Consider the following 21,511-nt stretch of genomic DNA (forward strand, 5'->3'; position numbering starts at 1 on the left):
GCCAGAGAAGAATACAGCTCCTATTTATGTAAGACCTTGAAATTTCCATTGATGCTTGGAAATAGAAGACAAATTTGTTCAAGACTGTTGCTAAGAGATGGAGACATAGCTGTGTGGTTGTGTAATTGATTACAGCAATTGATGAAAATGCATGTTAAACATGAAGAAAAATATTAATTTAATGAGCTCTGGTTACCACACATCACATAAATAAAATTCAATTCCAATCCTTTTTAATAAGCTGTCTTCATGCCTTTCAAGTTACTGTCATTACAGTGCATTTAAAAATATTTAAAAAGCATATGAATACAGCTAAGCTTTTAAGGTTTTTAAACAGTTTTTGGAGAGGACTAAATGACTTTTTCTGACTGACATGTTTTATAGAGCAGGCTTTTACCATCCATCCATCCCTCTAAATTGTTTCACCAGATCCATTTAACTTGAACAGGCACATTAGCTTAGAACTCACCCACTTTGACTAGCTTTCTTTCAAAGTTCACTAATTTTAGGGCTTTTTAGTACAGTGAAAAAAAACTGAAATAACATAATGACATGCTTTAAGGAATCATGTGAAAAGTTTTCAAGAATTCAGCTTTTAAACAAAACTGAATATCAAGGTTGACACGATGCTGATGTATTAGTGAGGTGTGACCATGGTACACTATAAAACCAATGTGAAAACTATTTTAGTGCAAAGAAAAGTAACAGAAGTATGCGTAAAACATACTGTGTTTTTTTTACTCCTTTCAAGAATAGACACTAGTAAAATTATGTGAAGAATAAAGCTATCATCTTTATAAAAAAAAAAAAAAGAAAAACTTTGGGCATGTAAAAAGGTGGTTAGTGTTTTTCCTCCATTTGTATTGATTGGGAATTACTTGAGACACTGCAGTAAGAAGACTGGTGTTTAATTGCACTTGCCTTAATTCTACTTTGCAAAAAAACTTCATGTAATTTTCAGTAATTATCATTTTTAAATATTGCATTAGTGAGTGCTTGTGATATCAGGGGAGCTGTGTAAAACTAATCTAGAGAATGAAATGCCTTAATTATACCATTTATTCATGTTAGATCAATTATTCATTCAGTCCAATGATCCTGCTGTGCAACCAAGGGCTATTTTCAAGTAGGAAACTTGAATAGTGAAAAGCCAGCGAACACTGAAATGTTCCTGAGCTCATGGCAGACACGATAACGCACATATGTTTGCAGAGTGTTTTACCGTATGTCGTAAGATGTTAGAACAAACTGCTTAGCATATCTGAGTTCATCCACTGCACTTCTAAGTAATTTAACAGATTTGATCGCTGAGGTCTGTGATTTTTCCTCTACTTCGTGCTCTTTCATGGTCTGTTCATTGAAGGTGATCATCAGTGATCATGTTAAAAACTGTACATTACAGTGTTTATTTAAAATAAACAGTTGTTACTGCTGCGGGGGTTAATCAAAACGTCCTATACAGAAAAATGTATGTTTTCTTGAGTAAGGCCTACCAGCAAATATAAAAGGGCCTAAACAACAGACTACAGACATGCTAGCATCTCTGTGCAGCTGTAGGTTAATGCTAAAAGTAAGGCAACACACTCACAGTAACAATGCATTTACCAGGTGCACCATCTTAGTTGGATGCATGAGCATCGTAAAAGGTTATAAATAGCATTAAATTTGAAACCTGAATTTCCAGGGATGATTAAAGTTCATCTCATCTCACCTCATTACCTCATCTCTCAAACACCAAAGCAGGCATTTAGTTTAGCAAACATTTAGAGACAAACATTCTGGGGGACTACACAATATCATGGCAATCCATCTGATAGCTGTTAAGACATTTCACACATTTTACTTACCCTAATGCCTTTGGGCCCTCTGATGCCAATGGATCCCCGTGAACCAGGAGGTCCCTGAATGTGTGTGAAAAAAATATTCTTTCATCATTATCTTTATTATTGGTTGCAGGTTGGTTTTTCTTTTACCAATAAGCAGCAGCTCATTTTTTTAATATAATGTCAGCTATCCAGGGCCTGATTTTTAGTACCTTTATAGAGGACTGGTATAGTGAGTCAATAATGGATTTTTGTTAACTTTTCATTTAGCTGCTGTGATATACTGTAGACATGTGCTTCAGAGGGAGTACACTGTAACATTGCTGTTAGGTGTGGTTACAAGTTCAACACAAGCCAAGCCAAACATTTTGCCCACAGACAAACCTTCAGTTTGATTTATGTAATATTGTTGCCCAAGCACCAGAGTTTAGGTTTTCCTTGGGATGTGCATGCACTACCTTCAACATAGGTGCATCACAGCCAAAAAGTTATGAGAGTGAAAACACTAAACCAACCAGGATCCCTTGTGGTCCATTAGGCCCCATCTCTCCAGGTATTCCAGTGTGACCCTGATGGCAACAGTACTGAATTATCTATATTATTTAGCAAATAAATGATGAGTGATCATATTTCTGACAAAACTGGATAAACTATATTACCTGGCTATTGGATGATTAACGTGTAGTCACTTAACTCAGTCTCTCCAAACATATTACTCCCCAGTCCCTTACATATGTATAACTGAATGACCCTTATTATGAGAGACGTGGTCCAAACTTACTCCTTACCATCGGCCCTGGTTCACCTGGTGGTCCAGGGGCACCTGTTTTCCCTCGATCCCCCTGAGGAAACACAAGAAGGAGAAATATCATAGGCTTTTTCATTTTCTTTACTTTATAATGACATTCAGAGAAAGGCAAACCTGCACATTTGAGAAGCTAGTACCAAGCATGTTTGACATTTTTGCTGGATTAATGACTTGAACAATTAACAGATTATTACATTTGCTATGACTGGCTTATTGTTCCAGCACTAATCACAGGCTACATTAACCAAGAGCAATTTAACAGATTAAAAAGGACGATGGATGACAACAGCGTGACAAATTGACATCATTCTAACCTTTTCTCCAGCAATGCCTATCTCTCCAATAGGCCCAATAAAACCAGGGAGTCCCTAAAGAAGTGAAAACATGCCATCTTAGCAGTCTCTTCTTCTTCTTAATTCCATTGAAGTTACATTACTCATAATAGCTTGCACAGCTTTGTGGCTCCAACAAAACAGATACACACAGACGCAGTAAGCATCAGACATAAATCATCAAAAAGGGGAAGAAAAGCCTTTACCTTCTCACCAAGCTTTCCGACCTCGCCAGTTGTCCCCGTCTCACCCTAAAGCAAAGCAGTCCATTAGCATATCACAAACTTGTTCATGCTTTTCGTTTCTAGTTCAAATCAGATGAAATATGCTTGGAGGCCTGTTCCCCGGTGGCAATGGAGAATTAACATCTAATTTACACATATTCAGATGACACATTATCATAAAAGAGAACCAAGGGAGCGGATGTTCAGTTAAGGAGGACAGTGGCTTGGCAGTGGATGTGTGATTATTACTGTAGCTCTGACCTTGAGTCCAACTGGGCCTGTCAGCCCTGGGAATCCCTGCCTCCCAGGCCTGCCCTGAACAAAAAGCAAAAATGACAGAAAAATGTACTGAAGCTCCACACAGCAAATAATAAGCTCTATATCTTCTGTAAAAGGTGCAGTCTGCTGTCCCTCGAGAGGCTGTTGCACAAAACAAACCAAGAATTGATGCCAAAACAAAAACATCCCTTTAAGAAACTTAATGATCCAGAAAACAAAGAGGTGTTTGCAGCATCAAAGGCTTCTGATTTCTCACAAAAGTCAGCGGGTCATTTGTGTTTGCTTTCAGTAATCACTTGAGTTACGCTTTTGGGAAATGGTAGACTAGAGGCAACCATAGCAAAAAAAATAGAGAATTTCATTGGGAAAGTCTTCTCTATTGTTGGACCTGGGATGACTACAAACACACACTTTCTTTTCCACTATAGTCACTGGACTTTTATTTATACCACCAGTCTCTTATAAAGTCCCAGGTTTGGCTTCCATAGCATCTTTATCCGCTTTGTTCTATGTGCAGGTGCTGATAACTAAAAATACAAATTGATATTTATAATATCTATAACCAAAACAAAAACATTCCTTGATGCCATACATTAATTATTTCACAGGATTCTTGGATTACATATTTTTTTAGTTAATTTTTATTTCACATTTGAGTCCAATAGACAATGATTCATTAATAATCATATTCCTTTTTCAACAAAATCATTATCACATATGCATCACGTTATATTTCATAAACAGCCATTCTGAAATTGAAAGTTTCTTTGATCTGATGATTTGTTTGTGCAGAGCATAGGAATTTTCAGACCAATCTGGTGATACAAGTATACAGTGTCCAAGTGAAGTCTTTCAAAACAGTTTTAGAACAACAGAGCCCTTGGTCCGCCAAAGACTGACCATAAAAGACCATAGATAGCAAATTCAGGAAAGCCTAAATTTAGGCAAAGGCACGTAATGCTTGTGTGCAGAATATATTGTGGTCTGGTGGATATAGTAGATGATCCTACATGCTCTTGACTATCCATTCAGCACTCACCTCGAGTCCAGTAGGTCCAGCTGGTCCAAGTGGTCCTTCATCACCCTGACATGAAAATTGTTGCAAAAGGTCAAGGGAAGAAAAATTGTCTTTAGATGCTTGTTGTTAAATATATTTATGTACTAAAGTCATGCCCACCTGAATCCCAGGTGTTCCTGTTGGACCTGGCAAACCTATTGCACCTTGCTTTCCCTACAGATAACAAAACCAAAAGTCAACATCCGTTTCATTTATGAAGCCTGGCATCTCATATCTAAAGATTGAATGTTAACCTTGGGTCCTTCGGGACCATTTTGTCCTGGTGGCCCAATATCCCCTGGAAACCCCTATGACAGAAAATAAACCACAGCTTCATCACAACATAGTAGGGTACCATCTGCAAGCGGCATTGCATTAACAAACACTGATAAAATAACATAAATGTGCATCTAGTCAAAATATAATTAGTAAATATAGCCCCTCCTACCTCTGGGCCAGGAGGGCCAGGCAAACCATCAGGGCCTTTCTCACCAGGTTTACCCTAAGAAATGTCAGATATTACTGAGATCATGCAAGTCAGAAAACTCAAAGTAACTTCAACCAAATTTAAAACATCTAGCCCAAATTTGTGATTTGAAATGGTACGTTAGCAACACTGAAAATTACTAAAATCTGCCTAATACCTGCAAAAATCCTTTGTTATGCAGTTCAAGATAATCACCATATATAAATTGCATGGAAATCTTATTTCTTAAATGTACAGAATCCTCCAAATCAAAGTGCCTAAACTATTGTAGAACAAATCCTAAACATTTTGTTACTCAGGGCAGTTGTTATTACTGCAGACATCCCGAAGCAAATCAAAAGAGTGGGTTTGCCCAGGAATCTCAAATCAGATCACGAGCACTCAATACATTAAAGACATGAAAGTGCATGAGTGCCAACTGGTGGATTAGTCTAAATCTCAAACAGCATTGCACTAGGGATTTTCCCATACCCTACTCTTTGAGGAGCTGTTTGTTTACATTACATTTGAAGATTTCCACCCACTGTTCTTTAAGAGCACCAGCATTTTTGTTCTTGAGTGCAACCTAGAACTTATTGTGCCCTTTGAGTGTGCCACAACCTGAATGAAGGGAAAAAGCAGAAATAGCCTTCACAAATAACTCTCAGTATTTCACTAGTTCACTGAACAGTAATCCTGTGGCCATCCATCCACTATGGTACAAGGTCAGAGCAGGAAAATAAAGAACAGGAATTCTTCATAGTCACTCGTCACTATTAATGAAGTCCTTGTGTGAGGAAGTCCTGCTTCAGGTACTTTATTTAATATGTATTGATTTCTCTCAAAAATAACATTGTCTGACAATGAGAACATAGAAGTAACCTAAGCAGCTACATATGAAAAGACAAAGACATAAATACAATCTCTAAAACAAGAAAATGATATGGTTCAGATCAAAAGGTAAATTTATTACAGACTGTTTGTGCAATCTACAGACAGATCTTCAAATTGCACTGACAGCTCTGATCCCATCACTGATCTTTGAGCTAGATGTTCCTTTAGTGCCAATAAAGCTGTGCCAAAACAGTATATGGAAAATACCCTTGTGCTTATGTGGGTTTTGTTTGTAATCACTGCAATCAACCATGCACTAATGATTTACAGACTATTTGGAAACAGCTTTTCATCATCTTCTGACACTCAGTTCTAAAATGAGTGGGGCCTACCTGTGGTCCAGGCTTTCCTCGAGGACCAGGTAACCCAGGTGAGCCATAGATACCCTGTAACAAAACCCATTTTAGTGCAAACAAGCCTCCATATCATGTATATACATTAAAAAAAAAAGAAAAAAAATTGTGACTGCAGTCATTTCATCAAAAGAGCCGTTTCTGTAATTAATGGATAACTCCCTCTACCACCTGACCAATGAATATATACCTTATCTCCTTGGAAGCCATGTTCCCCTGGCTCTCCTGATAAGCCAACATCCCCCTTAGAAACCACAAAATAAAATGATAAATATAATGGAAATTATGTTTGCATCCTACAGAGTTAGAGATATACTTCTGTGATATCCTATTCTCTAGTATTTTGGAATTTTGTGAGTTAGTGGTCTAAGAAAGACATATGCAGATCACCTTATCACCTTTCAGTCCTGGTTCCCCTGGGTTTCCTGATACTCCCTTGGAAACAGAAAAATATCCACCCAACCATGGAGATTTGATTATAGATTTGATGCAAAATAACAGCAAAGTGTTTGATCAGTGTCTATAACTCATTGTGTTGGTACTGCAAGATATTCTAGATAAGAATGATAACTAATAAGCCAGAATGTATTTTAATGTTACACCAATAACAAAACATACATTGTTTACCTTGAGTCCTTGTGGTCCTGCTAAGCCCATAATGCCAACAGGGCCCATGTCTCCCTGTCACCAATAACATCACACATTTATTAAAATGTAGAAGCAAATATAATCCTAAAACCTAAAGAAATTTCAAATATTCGCTTTCACAACTGCTACTATAACCTATAGCTGAAAACATCTGCAAGTAAGGAATTAAGCTTCTATACAGCACTTTCAAATCAAAAAATATAAAGTTAAAAACTAAGGGACAAGAATACACCAACACTCACAATAAGACCAGAGACTCCACATGGGCCAGGAGCTCCTAGTTCACCCTTACAGGAGGGAGAAAAAGAAAGATACAGACAAAGATGCAACACAAGCACAGTCAGAGATATGGAGAAGAAACACATGTAAGCATATTACCTGCTACTATTGTTTTGTCTGTTTATTAGTTTGTTCCTCCACTTACAGACTGTATAATGTGTTTATCCACTGACTTTAGCAGAGTGAGTGAGCACTTGGCACTTAAAACACAGAGAGGCTTGTTGTTGAAATGATCAACCCCACAGCTCCATGCCATCCTACATCCTCTGTAAACTACACACAGCTCACTGTGGCCTTCCTGTTGCCTTTTCTATTTCTCTTTGAATGAAAGGAGATGAATTCAGCCAAATGGAACATCCCGTTTTCCCACTGGAGGCAGAGGAAATGAATCCACAAGGAGGCTCTCAGGGGTCAGCCAATCACAATTTAACTATGACCCGGTCAATCACAAACAGTGAGGGTCAAACTAAAAGTGGAGAGGCGAGACAAACTGCTAATGCTGCCTTAATATCAGCATGGATTATGCTGTGTGAGCTATTGAATGACTACATGGATTTGCCTCAGTCTGTTTTGTGCAAGAATAAAATATTCATTCTGCAAAACAAAATGCACATAGTAATGTACTTTGCCAAAAGTGAGTAGAGGGTGCATATATCATTTCACTTACTGGGTTTCCATCAGGGCCAGGAGGTCCCCTCTCTCCAAAGTCACCAGGAAACCCCTAAACACACAAACAAACAGGATAGTCAGGTAACAAGACGGGGTAGTGAGTGTCTTTATCATATTCATCTGGTCAGCAGACACATTTTGATGTTTTATTTAGATATCACTTGGTTAGTCATCACACCAAACACGGGAACAACAAAGTATTCCCAAATTTGAAGTCTGCAGACTAAAACCAAACAAATCTTAAAAAGTCCTCCCAGTGCTTCATTCCTGGGAGACAGGCAGGAAATTCCATGGCTGAGTGTTTCTAAGTGACAGTGTGTGTGTGCACACGCTGGCAGGAAGCACTCGGCCAAAGCCCCAGGACTTGCCTAAATGGCCGAGTAAAGCTGCTTGGTCCAGGAACTGCTGACTGCAGCTGTTTTTTTTGCTTGGTACTCGTAATTCGATTGTAGAGTCCGAACAAGAGGTGTGATGCAACAATGCAACAGCACACATTCTACGTGGGCTTGTCATTATGCCAAGGTCACATGCTACCATCCCACATCACGGATCAGTAGGCAAGCACTAAGGCTAGACAAATGATAAATGGCAGAACGGAGGAGAGAGCTCCTGTTCTGTGACTGAAGGAAGGATCAAATGAAGTTACTATAAAGAGATCAAGAGATGCCAGGATTGGTTTGGATGACAGACTTTCTTTTAAACAACAGACAATATAGATGACTTAATATGCAGTTAGTGTTACAATATGAACCATACAGGAAATGTGAAAAAATGCAAATCTCCAAAAATGTCAATAACTGACTTGGTTTGATGAAAAACATACGCAAGTGTTTGTTCTCACACTAACAACTTTCAGTAAAGCTTGCTATGCAACATATTCATTACATAAACATATTGATGACTGCTCTTCTACTTTGCATGTGTAAGGTTGACACAGGAAACAGGAAGGTGTTAGAGACCATGGAATTTAATTTGTTGCGAATCATGTGGATCAAACATAAAAACACTCAGCTGTCAGTAATACTGCTTTACTGCTGACTCAGGAGAGAAAAAAAAAATCTTCTTACACACTAAGTGACTGACCTCACTCTTCACCACAGGGGAAGAGAAATGGCTTGCTCTTGACTTGGCTTCTTCAAGCATACTTTTAGACCTCAGTGTATGTCTAACTTTTACTGGATAATAATAAAAAAACATGTACAACCAGACTGAGCCCGGGAAATAACAGTTTTACATAAGTGGTTATGGGTGGTATTAGTATTTTCCATGTAAGTCTGGAAGTATGTGAAATGTACTTCCAGGCGCCAATGACGATAGACTTCCCTGATCTGTGGGTAGAGACACCAGAGAGCCAAACCCCCAACTGACACATCAGATTATCATATCACTCTAATGCAAAACAAGCACAGTAATAAGTATGCTGTATAACATACAATGTTCCCTAATTGTCTTCAGATAGAGAAAATTAATCATACAATATTTATAGATGAAGAGCCACTGGTTTTAATACACAGCCAAGAATTTTTTATTTTCAAATGGATAGTGCCTGAGAATTTGAATGTAATCTGTTAATGCAAACATAATGTTACCAGTACATTCTGTTCCATTACTTAGGCTGCATATAATAATCCCTAGCATCACTGTGCCAGAGTGGAACTTAGCACAACTTTTCTTCACACATTTATGACTAAGGTGAGCAGTGGCTCCACACTGAGCTACAGTCTGTCAGAGTAATGGTCATTTAATACACTTTAAAGTAGCTCTGCACCACAGTAAGAGTTCATAAAAAATGTTATCTGAGAAGTATGTTGAGAGAAAACTTTACCGGCCTACCCATCTTGCCCTTCTTCCCATGAACACCAGGAATTCCCTGGAAAGAGGAAAAAAAACAGAAAACTAAAGAAATTAAAGGAGAGATAAAAGTGCATAATGTGAAAACATAAACATTGTTATATAAGACTAAATGTCTTCAGCCACACTAGTATCCCTGTGCGGCTATGATGCTCCTTTCATAACTGAAAATAAAAGTGTTGAAAGGGGTGCAGAAGCAGCTTTTTTTATTCCTCAATCCTAAAAATTAGTGAGGCAAGAACGTAATTATTCAGCTCTAAATTTTATTCTTGAGTTTGGTAACGGTAGTAGAGCTTTCAGTAATATCACATCATGATCTTCCTCTTTAAAAGCTGGTGAACATTCAACCAGTGGACAAGTCCTTAGGGTGTTCAGAAAAACAGAAATTGGAAAATTTAAAAACATTTCAGAATCAATTTGACATGATTCAAATTTGCTTCAAATTTGCTATTAACTGAGGCTGACAGACCTCAGTCATTGGTTTTAAAATTTCACATGACAAGTTAATTCCCTGACATAGAATTGATCCTCTAAGGACCATCCTGTAAGTGCTTCTAATAAATTTCATGGAAATCCATCCCAGTTTTTGTGTAGCATCAACAGACCACACCAACTGATGCACGTAAAGACCAACACTTGGCCACTGTGTCTAAAACAGATTCCAAAATACTCAATATAAAATTCTGAAGTCACATGGTGCTGCTGTCTCAGCTGGGTTTAAGTAATTTACTTAATTTAAATCTGCATCCTACATTATAACCTCATTCAGAACAGTAGAGAGGTTGGGGCGTAGGTTGTCTTTCTCTGCAGGCTTGTTCCAATGCAGTATAAGGCAGCTTGCACTAACTTTGGGCCTATAATATTGATTTGATGGTGTGCCTCCAGTACCTCAAGAATGAAATGTATTTCTGTTTCATTATTTTTGCCCATGGACAGTCATATAATGCAAGCCAGCAGGCATTTATTTTCAAAGCTACTAATACTCACTCTCTCACCATCAGGACCAGGAAGACCAAAAAGACCAGGAATACCAATGTGACCCTAGAGACATGAATAAAAGATGGGAGTGGAGGAAGAGATAAGGCAAAGATAGAAAAACAAAATAATGTTGTCATGGTGGCACAATGAGACTGAGCAGAGGTGATGGACATTGTGTATAACTCCTATGTCAACAACACCAGTGCACATCTAAAAAGGCTTTACAAAGACTGTAGGTGTGATGCTTTGAGCTATTCCAAAAGCTACAGGCTTTTTGCTGCAGTGGAGAAGGATCTTGAAGACCTAAGCCTTGAGGCAAGTGTATATGCCCATGGACTGCATGGTGCTGGCTTCCACGATGTAGTCCAAGGGCACATACCCTCACATCAGGGACCTCCGAAGAGCTCTCTGCCAAACCTGCTCAGTGGAAGAGAAAAGAATAAAACACCAAAATGGGCACAAAAAGAAATTACAGTGACATTAAATGAGAGTGTAATGTCTGAATGCATTATAGTCACACCCTGCAGCAATACAGTTTTATGATATTTGGCTAACCTTAACAAGAACAGCAAGCAAGGATTTAAAGATTTAAAGTTAATTGCTCCTAAAGCAGTTTAAATACACTAACAAAACCATCTGCTATTATCATCATGGAGGTAATATAGACAGCCATGACATTTATGACACTGGACCTTTTACATACCCGTACTGGTTAAGTAATTAATTTATAAGTGAAAGTTTAAAATCTTTGCTGTACAGCAATGAAAGATGCTTCTTTCTGCTGTGGCCTTCAGGGGACACTGAGTGAGGGTGCATGATATTTACATATCATGAGAGCACCTTTGTGTCTTACAGTGTGAGAGTAAAAAATATCGTTTTTACAACCACTGATCAAACATACTGCCTTAAGGAGCCTACATTCGCTAAAACAAATATGTATTTTTCAAGCATCTACTTACCCTAACTCCTTGTGGCCCTACTCTTCCCACAGGCCCAGGTAAACCCTAAATATAACAGATAATAAAATATATTTCTGTGGTTACAAGCTGTGTCAGAAATTCATTTCTATTGTTGTGAAAGTATTTAATTAGAAAAACAAAGATAAAGCACTTGATCTAACAGGTTAAAAATTCTCAGAACTTGAAAATAAGTGTCAAAGCTATCCAGATTTTTGCATCCTTTTAAAATCTTAACTGTCAAGCTTTACTGGCATTTGCAATGTTAATACTTCAGGAGCAATCCCATCAATTTCTTAGACATTGCCAGCAAATCCACCAGCACAGACAATCTCCCTCTGCAACTATAAAGATCAACTCTCAGCTCAGAAGAACTCCCTACAGCAAAGTGCAAAATCTTGACATAAACCTACAGCCCCAGTGATTCACAGCCTACAGATGGTAGGGGGTGCTAAAACCTAATCCATCACACACCACTAAGTCTGTATAGGGATCAGAGTTCTAACATATTAAGTGGGCTAAAGCACAGAGACAAGCACCAAAAGACCTGTGCCTGTGCCTCTATGTTATCATAGACATTAAGGAAGCGCAAGCGAGTGAGCAGTTGTCCAGCTGCTTTGGGGTTTAAATTTGCTTACAGCTAAGAAGAAACAGATTATAAATGCAGAGAAATCCCAATGTTCCACAGCTTTGGCTTTTTACATTAAAGACTACTGCTCCAAGTAGGACATGGAATGGCGCTCACAGTTGGGAGGGACAGAGGAAGCTTATTTGTACCCAGGGAGCTGCACCATTAGTCACACTTTTATTACCTTTTCTTTCTTCAGGGAAGTGCTTACTATGGAAACCTTTTGACATTTTACTTCCGCTCTGGACTGAGGGCATCTGTTGCTGAAATTCCCCTATAGGTACTTTTCAACAATTCAGAACTATTTGTCCTGTTTCTGGGGCCTTTTCCTTTCATTCAGCTGCTATTTTACTTGGATTCACCAAATTAGGTTTTTCAAGGCTGACACTGAGATGCCAATGGCTGTAAGTTTTTACCAGCATCCAATATCTTTAAATGTGTTTACTTTCAAGATACAAAAAAAATATATACAATGATTCAGTGATACTGCTATAATTTGTTTTATTCTTCATTCTGACAGTAAGAGAACAGCACTACCTTAAACTTGATTTAATAATAGATCAAAAACACCCCGAAGTTGTCAAAAACATAAATTCACAATAAAGATGATAATATATCCTCCATTTTTTTTATCTTTGTAGGTGAGCTTCTGTTTGTGTGTTTGTGTGTGTGTGTGTGTGTGTGTGTGTGTGTGTGTGTGTGTGTGTGTGTGTGTGTGGCCCTGCTTAACCAGCACTGCAACACTAGATTTACTGCACCTGCCTGCCAGGATAGCCTTTGGCCCCAGGGCTTCCATCACCTCCCCGTTCACCCTGTTGAGAGAAAGACCGAACAGAAATTAGCAAGAGAGAAAGAAAGGAGTGAAGCATGGAAGAAAGGAAGGACTGTTCTTCAGGAAAAAGATTTTTTATGTGTATGTGGAACCTCACTGATTACAATAACAGAAAGTTAAAAAAGACTAATTAAAAATGACCAGAAGGACTACTTTTACAAAGTGGGCTAATAGTCATTTGTCCTATAGAACTTAACTTAATTAGCCTTTCAATAAAGACCTTTTGTTTAATGTGTTAGTGTTGTCTAAGGAAAGAGGCACCACTGCAGACATTTCCACTAAAACCATTTAGTTAATCTGGCAGTAAGTGCCTTTACAATGCGGTTAAGCCACATGCTGTTAAAACCACTGTGAGCACAGTTTTGAATCAATGTGTTTATCTTCATCAATGCACGTACAATTCATGACTCATTTCTTCTTTGAGTCGAGACCAAACCAAATGCATCCCACCAACAGGATTGTTTCATTCTACATGTATTGGAAGAGTAAATCAGGATTAGTTAGTGAATGCATGCAAAAAAAAAATTACTGGCTCTCTGTCCATACACTTAAATCCAACCACAGTTATTTATACATTCCTCAGCTCTTGAATTTACTGTTTACTGAGAAAAAAAATGTTTTATAAGAGAGTAAAATTTTCATGTATTATTAAACTCTTATAAAATAATAGCAGTAACTGTGAGCCTTATGACAAAATGCACTTAGTGGCTCTTTTATTATTTGTTATTGTCAGAAATGTAAAAATCTAAATATGTTTTATATTAACCAATCAATATTTGGAGCCCTGTTTTATTTGTATCTTATTCCCTTCTAATGCTTTATACACATTTTTATGAACAGCACAGGACAGTATTTTAAATATGTAATGCATGCAACCCACTTATCCCATTGGTCAACAGTTGGTGGCAGTAATACATCATTAAAGGTTGAAACTGCCAGCAAAAGGCAGGGATGAAGACTGCTAGCCTAGGTGAAGATGTGAGCAATGTAGGTTTCTGTTCACAATAATAATGAATATAATCAAATTTTTAAAGTGTGTGAAGTGTTTTTTAAAAAAAAGTTAATGGTAGGCCTCGAAGACGTACCAAATGCATTTTGGTGGAAAACGCTGGCAGTAAATACAAATATTTTTGTTTTGTTTACAAGAAATCCCCACCAAATTAGTCAACCTGTAGTGTCTTCACCAACTAAGCTGTAATGTTGTTCTGACGTACGGTGTCACCACTTTTCTTCATTAGACTAGAAAACAACCAGATCTATTGAACCACTGTAATAAAGGTGACAGGCTCTAATTGCATAGGCCAACAGATCTGCATGTTCATCCATCTGGCACTGTAGTCCTTTTCAAAAGAAATGAGTCTATGATATCTAGAGAACTTCTTTTTAATCTGACATAGCACATTCTTCTCAAACACAGCACACAGGCATTAGACTCACGAAGGCAGGAGAGGAGGAGCAATGACCTAGGCTGTCCAAACTATTTAGCCCACTTGTATCTTTGCCAAAAAGCTCTTGCTCAGCTTTGCTGCCAAGATTCCTGAACAACTAATGCCTAACGTGTCTACACACCAATCTTTTAATGTTGCAGCGACTCGGTTAATATTTTCTCTGTCAATCCCTCCCTTTCCCCTGTTTTGTAACTGTAAATGGGAAGACCTGCTGAAGAAATGCCTCTGTAGACTCTTTACTCATCTATTCAGTGTGTAAACACACGTAGACAGAGAACTAACACACAGACAAACAGCATGCAATCAGTTCAATCAGCATGATAACACTTCAAAAAGATGGAGGGATTGTTACCAGAGACTTTGATTGTTGTCATAAATCCCACAATTTTTGGCTATTCCACAAAAATAAAAATCACACTAACCTCAAACAGTGCCCATCAAATTTTAAAACAGGGCAATGAATATAATAATGAAACAGCAGCTTTCCCATTAAACATGGTAACCCATTGATGGTACTACAAGTACAGACATTGCAACCTTGTAGTAAGGGCACTGAGAAAGAAATTCTACATATTGTATGTTATAAATGAGAGAAAATGTATTGTATAGAGTATGCTGAACTAACTTGAGGTATGTTTATTGAGAAATTAAGTACTCACAGGTTCACCTGGGAGACCAGAAGGACCAGGATGACCTTTATGTCCCTTTAGATAAAGAAAAAAATAGGTTAGAGTTTTGCATATCCACCAATAAGTGAAAATACTGTATTACATATCCTATTTATAATTCTGATCACAAAGTCACAGGGTAGTACAATGGTAAATGATGTGCTTTGGAAAAGGAGATTGTCAGGCTTGGGTAAAAAGCATTAAGTCAGTGGTCAAATTTAAACAAAGTTTTGCTGTTAGAGTTTATCAACTTGAGCATGTGAGTGAACACGGCAGGGGCTGAAATTATGTTGAAGGATTTCCAATTGCCTCAGAAAAGTCTAACACTTTGTTTCCCTATATAAAAAAAAAAAGTTGAATTCATAAAAAAAAAAAAAAGAGAGGGTTTAGTTTAAAAAGGTTTACAGCAACGACAAGTGTAATAGGGAATAATAATAGGGAAACCAAGAGACCACTCATCTGCAGCATGGGTAATCCTGAATGTGATATAATTTATATACAAGCAGGTTTACCTATTATTAGAGCTTGACTAGTAGTTTGTCTAATCACCGCCACCACTGCACTCAGACAAAACAACTTGGGACAATCCTGCATTAATTAACCAGTAAACCAATTACAGAATAACAAGTGAAACCCAAAAGTGTAATTAATGGTCACCCTGTGGTGTCAAATGAGCATGCCAGCTGGTTGCAAAATGTATTAATCTTGTCACAGTGAAGGCGTACAGTAGGGTAGACAGAGTTATGTGTAGTCATCTCTGAGGGAAGACTATATCTCTCCCCTCAAGTGTGAAGTCATTAGCCACCAGCTGTTTAGGCCTGTTGGCAGCAGAGCAAGTAAACCCCAGGTGGCCAGAGGCTGATGTAGAAAAATAAGTATTGGTGTAAACAAACAAGTCACTATCAAGAGACCCATACAAAGCACTTTCAAGTCTGCCGCTATAGTTATACATGAGGATTAAACTCTCTTGCAAACATCCTTGGGTGACATTTGGTAGTATTGACATAAAGCAGAGCTCAGCTTTAAAGGTTGCTTCGCTGCTTGTATAGGCCTAGGTGACACTATCTCAAATTAGTCCAGAATCCCTGTGATTCTACTAGACTAATAAAAACTTAATTTTGGGCCACATCCTCTTAAGTCTGCATTTCTACTTGACAATTCAGCAAGTAGGTTTATCCGCTTTCTTGTCTCTCATGCCTTTCTGGTATATAAAACTATAGCAGTTAGCTTAGCTCACTAATTACAGTAGGAACAGGGACACAGTGCCAGCCAAAAAAAAACCAAAAAAAAAAAACAGCACAAACTGTCACTTAACATGTTATATTAGCTTTCTTCACAAAAAATAAAAAATAAAGGCTTAAAATGACAATTTGTGGTTTCACTGGGGGTTGTGTGTAACACTGTTTCTCAGCCATGTGCACTGACTTCCATCTTTCCTTAATTATACGGTTTATGTTCACCTAAAGGTACCTGTCTCCTAGCTTTAGTTTCATATTCATCACAGAAACATGAGAGACTATTGATTTAAACATGAACTGCTGTTAAGCTGTTTTAAAATACCATTTATAATAGTCTGTATCTGCTTCTTTCAACACATCTTTCAAGCTTTCTGGTGTTTGAAAGCAATGATATATTAAACCAAAGACTTCAAATGAGAACATTCCTTAGCATCGTTGTCTTGTGAATCATTTAACACACATTTGGCAGTAACAGATACTGACATTTTTGCTGCTTTGGAAGGTTTAAACTCTTGGTTAAAATTTAAAATTAGGTTTCCTGGGTTGAAAAACTGTTTAGCTGCAAAGATGTGTTAATGTTGACAGACCCACCGGTGGGTCTGGCAGGGTTGACAGCGACTGACAAGCATGAAGCTATTAAGTAAAATCATGACACAAATCTTAGGTTAAAAGTACTATAAATTAATAACATGTCATTTGAGATAATACACAGTAATGTGCAGATGTTTTAGGCACTTTAGATGTTTTAGATTCTTATCACACAACACCAGCAGATTGATCCCAGGCTCATTGTGCAAGAAAACTAGCCCATAAAGAACCCATTCGAGTTCATGGAGAACTATTTTCAGAGTCAAGAAGAACCAGGAGTCCTGCAGCAGATGGTCTGCCCCCCACAGAGCATGGATCTGGGCAGTGTGGAGTCAGTCTGGGATCGTATGAAGAGACAGAAACACTGGGACAGCCTGAATCCACAGAAGAACTGCAGGAGCTTCTCCAAGGTGCTGCAAAGTACCAGGAGAAACTGTGTGGAGGTCAAACCAGAGAGAACTGCTGCTGGTCTGAGGACAAAGGGGAGAGCTGCACATACTGATTAGATTTAGATTTGGTTCCCTTTACTGCATTTTGGATGAAGTTAACCAATAAATGAAAAAATATATATATTATTACATAATTTATATTAAAAACATCCCCTGTGAATTTTTAGTGCCTAAACCTTTTGCACATTACCATTTTATAACTGTCCCACAGTTACAAGCCCGAAAACTCACGCCTGAGTGAAAAAAGATTCTTTGACCATTACCAAGGAGCTAAAGCTAAGTTGTGCATTAGTAAAAGTATGGAATGGAGATGAAAAACACTCATGAGCTGATCTTTAACAAACGATTGATGAACTTCGTACTGGATCCAATTAAAAAGCCCTTAAAAACAAAGACACTGAAATGCAATTACTGTATTTTTTTAAGATAAAATTTTTCATTTCTCATGCAGTTTTCTGGCTACAGAACGCAGCCAGATGTTGGTGTACTGGCCACAGTAATTCTATCAGACACTGTAATACTACAGTTCTGTCAAACTCCTGATAATTTGTCTGTTTATCTGCAGACAGGCGGCAATGTGCTTCAAATTGAAAATATCTGACAGGATTTTGGGAGTTTCCTGCAGGAGCCAAAGCACAAAGCCACAAAAAGACAAAAGAATGTGTCTGGACCTTCCAGCAAGGCCCATATGTACAGTAAAAGTAGGCGAAAGAAGTCTGTCTCTGAATGTGTATGAAAACAGGACAGCTTTCACAGTCCTGTAAATCCACTGTGTGACAAAAAAGATGGCAAAGAATTGCATTCTACATTCGTTCTCCTCCTCTATGAAGAGCAAACAGTTTTAATTAGCGTAACTCACAACAGATCAACGCTGCAGCCAACAGGCAAAGTGCAGCTGCAGCAGCGGTGTCTCCCCTCCTCACAGAATAAGTAACAGACCTTACTTGGCAGACAAAAAATACACTGTTCTTTCCATAGATTTTTATTTGTACTGTAACACAAAAACTTAGTCCCATGTGGCAAGCCTCACACTTCTTTCTTGGATAAATCATACTCCGCAAATAAAGATTTGAGAATGATAATATGCAGTTGAGGAGCAGGAAGGAAAGTTTTTTGAGGACTGCACAGCTAATAAAAAGTTGAGCATTAGTTCAGTGTGCCATGATCAATGCTGGCTGTGTAAAAGGCACAGTGGTCCAGAGCTAGTAATAAGCTCCACAGGTTTCCGCTGACACTCATATATGAGACCCTCCTTACTTTACAGTGCCGACTGCTGACTGATACCCAGGCAACCTTCCCATTACATCTTTATACATTTCCCACAGTGAGAAAGGCTTTCTCTGGCAGCAGGCCAGACACTGAGCAGAAAACTCAGCAAAAAGGGTCCATAAAACTGTGGCAGGTTAGAGTTTTACTGGCTGATTGGACAAGAGAACAAACTTTAAGGTTCAACTGTGGCAGATGATGAAATTTCTATGTAATTTGAATACAAAAGTGCGCTGTAAGAAGTTTTGGCTTCCTGTCCCAGAGTATGATTTTTTTTTTTTTTTTTTTTTTTTTTTAAATCTAAGGGAATTAGGAACAGCTGCAAGCAATGAGGTGTCTGGTGGCTTTCAGCAAAGCCAAGCTGATTGCCTTGCTTTTATTAGCTGGATACAAACTGCACTTTAATACTTTGTTTGGCTGTCAGCAGTTACTTATGAACGCAAGTGCCTTTAAGGTTAGCACAAACATGATGAGGAACCAGAATCTCAGAATCAGAAGAAGAAAAGGGGATCTGTTACAACCATGTCCACCATGATGCCGGCCCACACCCAGCAAAGGCATAAATCACCAAGAGGAATATCAGCTTTTTCCCATGACTCCATGTTCCATGACTCACAAAGCAAGAAGAGGTCTCTCTTTTTTTCTAAGCCGAGTCCTCCCCACTACTACACTGAATGGAGGATCCTTGAGCACACCAGATGGTTTTTCACAGTAAGTGCTATCCAATTGCATAACAGATTGTTGGAGCTCCTACCAAGGCATTACTGCACTCACACTATTGTGTCCTAAAAGAGTAAAGAGGTGTGTGTGTGTGTGAAAGAAAGAAAGTTGCTTACAAAGATTTCTCATTGTGTGACAATCTTCTAGCATCTACATTCTAACCTTAATATGACCTTTACTGTACTGATCCAGTTTTTGTTTCTTTCCATCCACACCACAGTGCAATTCTGACAGCAGGCCACAAAAGGAGCAGTGTGATCATAAACTGTCATTTATGTGGGTCATTTTTGTCTGAGTATTTTTTTTTTTATCCACAAACTTTTATGACTTTGTTTTTCTGCAAAAGCCAGTCAGGTAACTCAGTAACTTTTTGTTTCTCTTTTTTGATGCACATTTCATCTCAAACAAAAACAGACAACTATAAGAGTAACTTTAAATCTACTTGAACACCATATTGATTCAATTCCCCATTTACATCTAGGGTGTGTCCACCTACTTTAAGAGCTGATGACCCCAAATGTGTTTCACACATTAGGGTCATACATTTCATACATTTTTTTGTTTTTTTTTTGGGAGGGGGCGGATCCCTGCTAAAAGAAAGAATCTGGGGGAACTGCTGAATTGTGAAGTTTTGGCATGGAAATTGCACATTGTCACCCTCTCCAGTGAAGGGAGGTAACTGACAAAGATGGCACAGTTGAGTGTGAAAATTCTGTGAGGTCTGCTGTTTATTAGAATCAGTCACAGACAGACATTAAACTTCTACTATACTTGTGCATTTGATTTCAGTAGTGAAACTCCAACAATGTTGTAAAATATTTTACTTACAGTCCAATGGCTGTTTTGAATAGAATTAACTGCTGTTCTGCTTAACAAATGAATCATCATTTTCCTGTAGCAGCAAAGATCTTCCAGTGATGGTTAAAAGGTATGTATTTCCCAACTGTCAACAAATCTCCAGATCAAAACCAACACTAAAGTGATCTTAAGTACTGCCTGTTCAGGCAAAGCCTTACATGGTTTATTCCTCATACAGCTGCATTATTTCCTAACCCTATAATTTATTTTCTGAATAATGGGCACACCTTTTGGTTATTCATCACTGATGCCAGGTCCCCAGGTCATCCTCTCATTTATCAGGAGTAGAATAAGATCACAAAAACAAATGTTTAAGATGTGTCAAACTGTATTTATTCATTCATTTCAACTAAGTCAGATTTTATTTATATAAGTCAATATCACAAACCACTAGGGGTTTTCTCAGCAGTAATATACTTATTGTTTATTGGTCTGGATATGACAGAGATAATTGCACTTAACAGGTCAGTTCTGGTACTAAAGCTTTGTGGGTGCAGGTCTGGGTGTGAGCACGATAATAGGCTTTGGGAAGAGGCCAAGGATAAATGCACAAGGCCGTGGAGAAAAGCTATGCTGCCAGCTATCACTCTGTTAGGACAGCAGCACATAAAGAAGTCAAATTATTTAGACAAATTTTACTGAGCAAGACCGCAGAACTAACCCACATTCACAACTTGTCCTACTTTTTAGCCAAACTTCTCTCCAGAGAGTGAATCGCATAACATGCATTTGGAGGAAGCATTTACAACATGAGCTGCACCCAGTAAACCTCTGCTTCCCTCAGCTTCCTTCAAAATTTTCAAGGTCTGTGAAACCGATGAAGTAACAGCCCAGTTACTCAAACCTTTAGTATTTCAACCCACAGCGGAGCCAGAACACAGGTGTGCTCCTTAACGCCTGCATTATGTTAGGCTGCTTTCCAAACAAGACCTCAAGCATTCATGTTTGGCTGGAGCCTCTGAACACAGATTTCCCCCCACAAAGGCAGTTCAGGGAGGGCCAGAGTTGAGAGTTTACATTTGATATACAAATCCTTGATATACAAAACTCCACTTACTGTCATTCATCCATTTTATGTGGGGAAAATAAACAGATACACACACCTAAATTATGAACTTTCATGAATATGGAACAGCCAGTAAACTGATGGATATTACGTAACTGTTGATTTACACACAAACAAACACACACAGGTTTAT

General features: G+C 38.2%; 1 protein-coding gene across 6 annotated transcripts in view; it reads right to left on the minus strand.

Moving 5' to 3' along the window:
• The window catches only part of col27a1b (collagen, type XXVII, alpha 1b), a 56,355-nt gene that overhangs the window by 19,166 nt on the left and 15,678 nt on the right, over positions 1-21,511 (minus strand). For 4 of the 6 annotated variants that reach the window (XR_003296471.2, XM_026321049.2, XM_026321048.2 and 1 more), the window contains exons 8-28: positions 15,185-15,229; positions 13,004-13,057; positions 11,621-11,665; positions 10,671-10,724; positions 9,658-9,702; positions 7,831-7,884; positions 7,127-7,171; positions 6,855-6,917; positions 6,627-6,671; positions 6,427-6,480; positions 6,216-6,269; positions 4,972-5,025; positions 4,778-4,831; positions 4,644-4,697; positions 4,506-4,550; positions 3,449-3,502; positions 3,170-3,214; positions 2,946-2,999; positions 2,612-2,665; positions 2,339-2,392; positions 1,848-1,901 (exon numbers count right to left, since the gene is read on the minus strand). Coding sequence is in view for 5 of the 6 variants with exons in the window: in XM_026321049.2 (XP_026176834.1) it covers positions 1,848-1,901; positions 2,339-2,392; positions 2,612-2,665; positions 2,946-2,999; positions 3,170-3,214; positions 3,449-3,502; positions 4,506-4,550; positions 4,644-4,697; positions 4,778-4,831; positions 4,972-5,025; positions 6,216-6,269; positions 6,427-6,480; positions 6,627-6,671; positions 6,855-6,917; positions 7,127-7,171; positions 7,831-7,884; positions 9,658-9,702; positions 10,671-10,724; positions 11,621-11,665; positions 13,004-13,057; positions 15,185-15,229 (1,080 nt within the window). In the remaining variant the exon portion in view is untranslated. The remainder of the gene's footprint in view (positions 1-1,847; positions 1,902-2,338; positions 2,393-2,611; positions 2,666-2,945; positions 3,000-3,169; positions 3,215-3,448; positions 3,503-4,505; positions 4,551-4,643; positions 4,698-4,777; positions 4,832-4,971; positions 5,026-6,215; positions 6,270-6,426; positions 6,481-6,626; positions 6,672-6,854; positions 6,918-7,126; positions 7,172-7,830; positions 7,885-9,657; positions 9,703-10,670; positions 10,725-11,620; positions 11,666-13,003; positions 13,058-15,184; positions 15,230-21,511) is intronic. The other 2 variants (XM_026321052.2, XM_026321050.2) reach the window with 1 other exon arrangement.

Source organism: Mastacembelus armatus, chromosome 9 (genome assembly GCF_900324485.2).
Source record: "Mastacembelus armatus chromosome 9, fMasArm1.2, whole genome shotgun sequence".
NCBI lineage: Eukaryota > Metazoa > Chordata > Actinopteri > Synbranchiformes > Mastacembelidae > Mastacembelus > Mastacembelus armatus.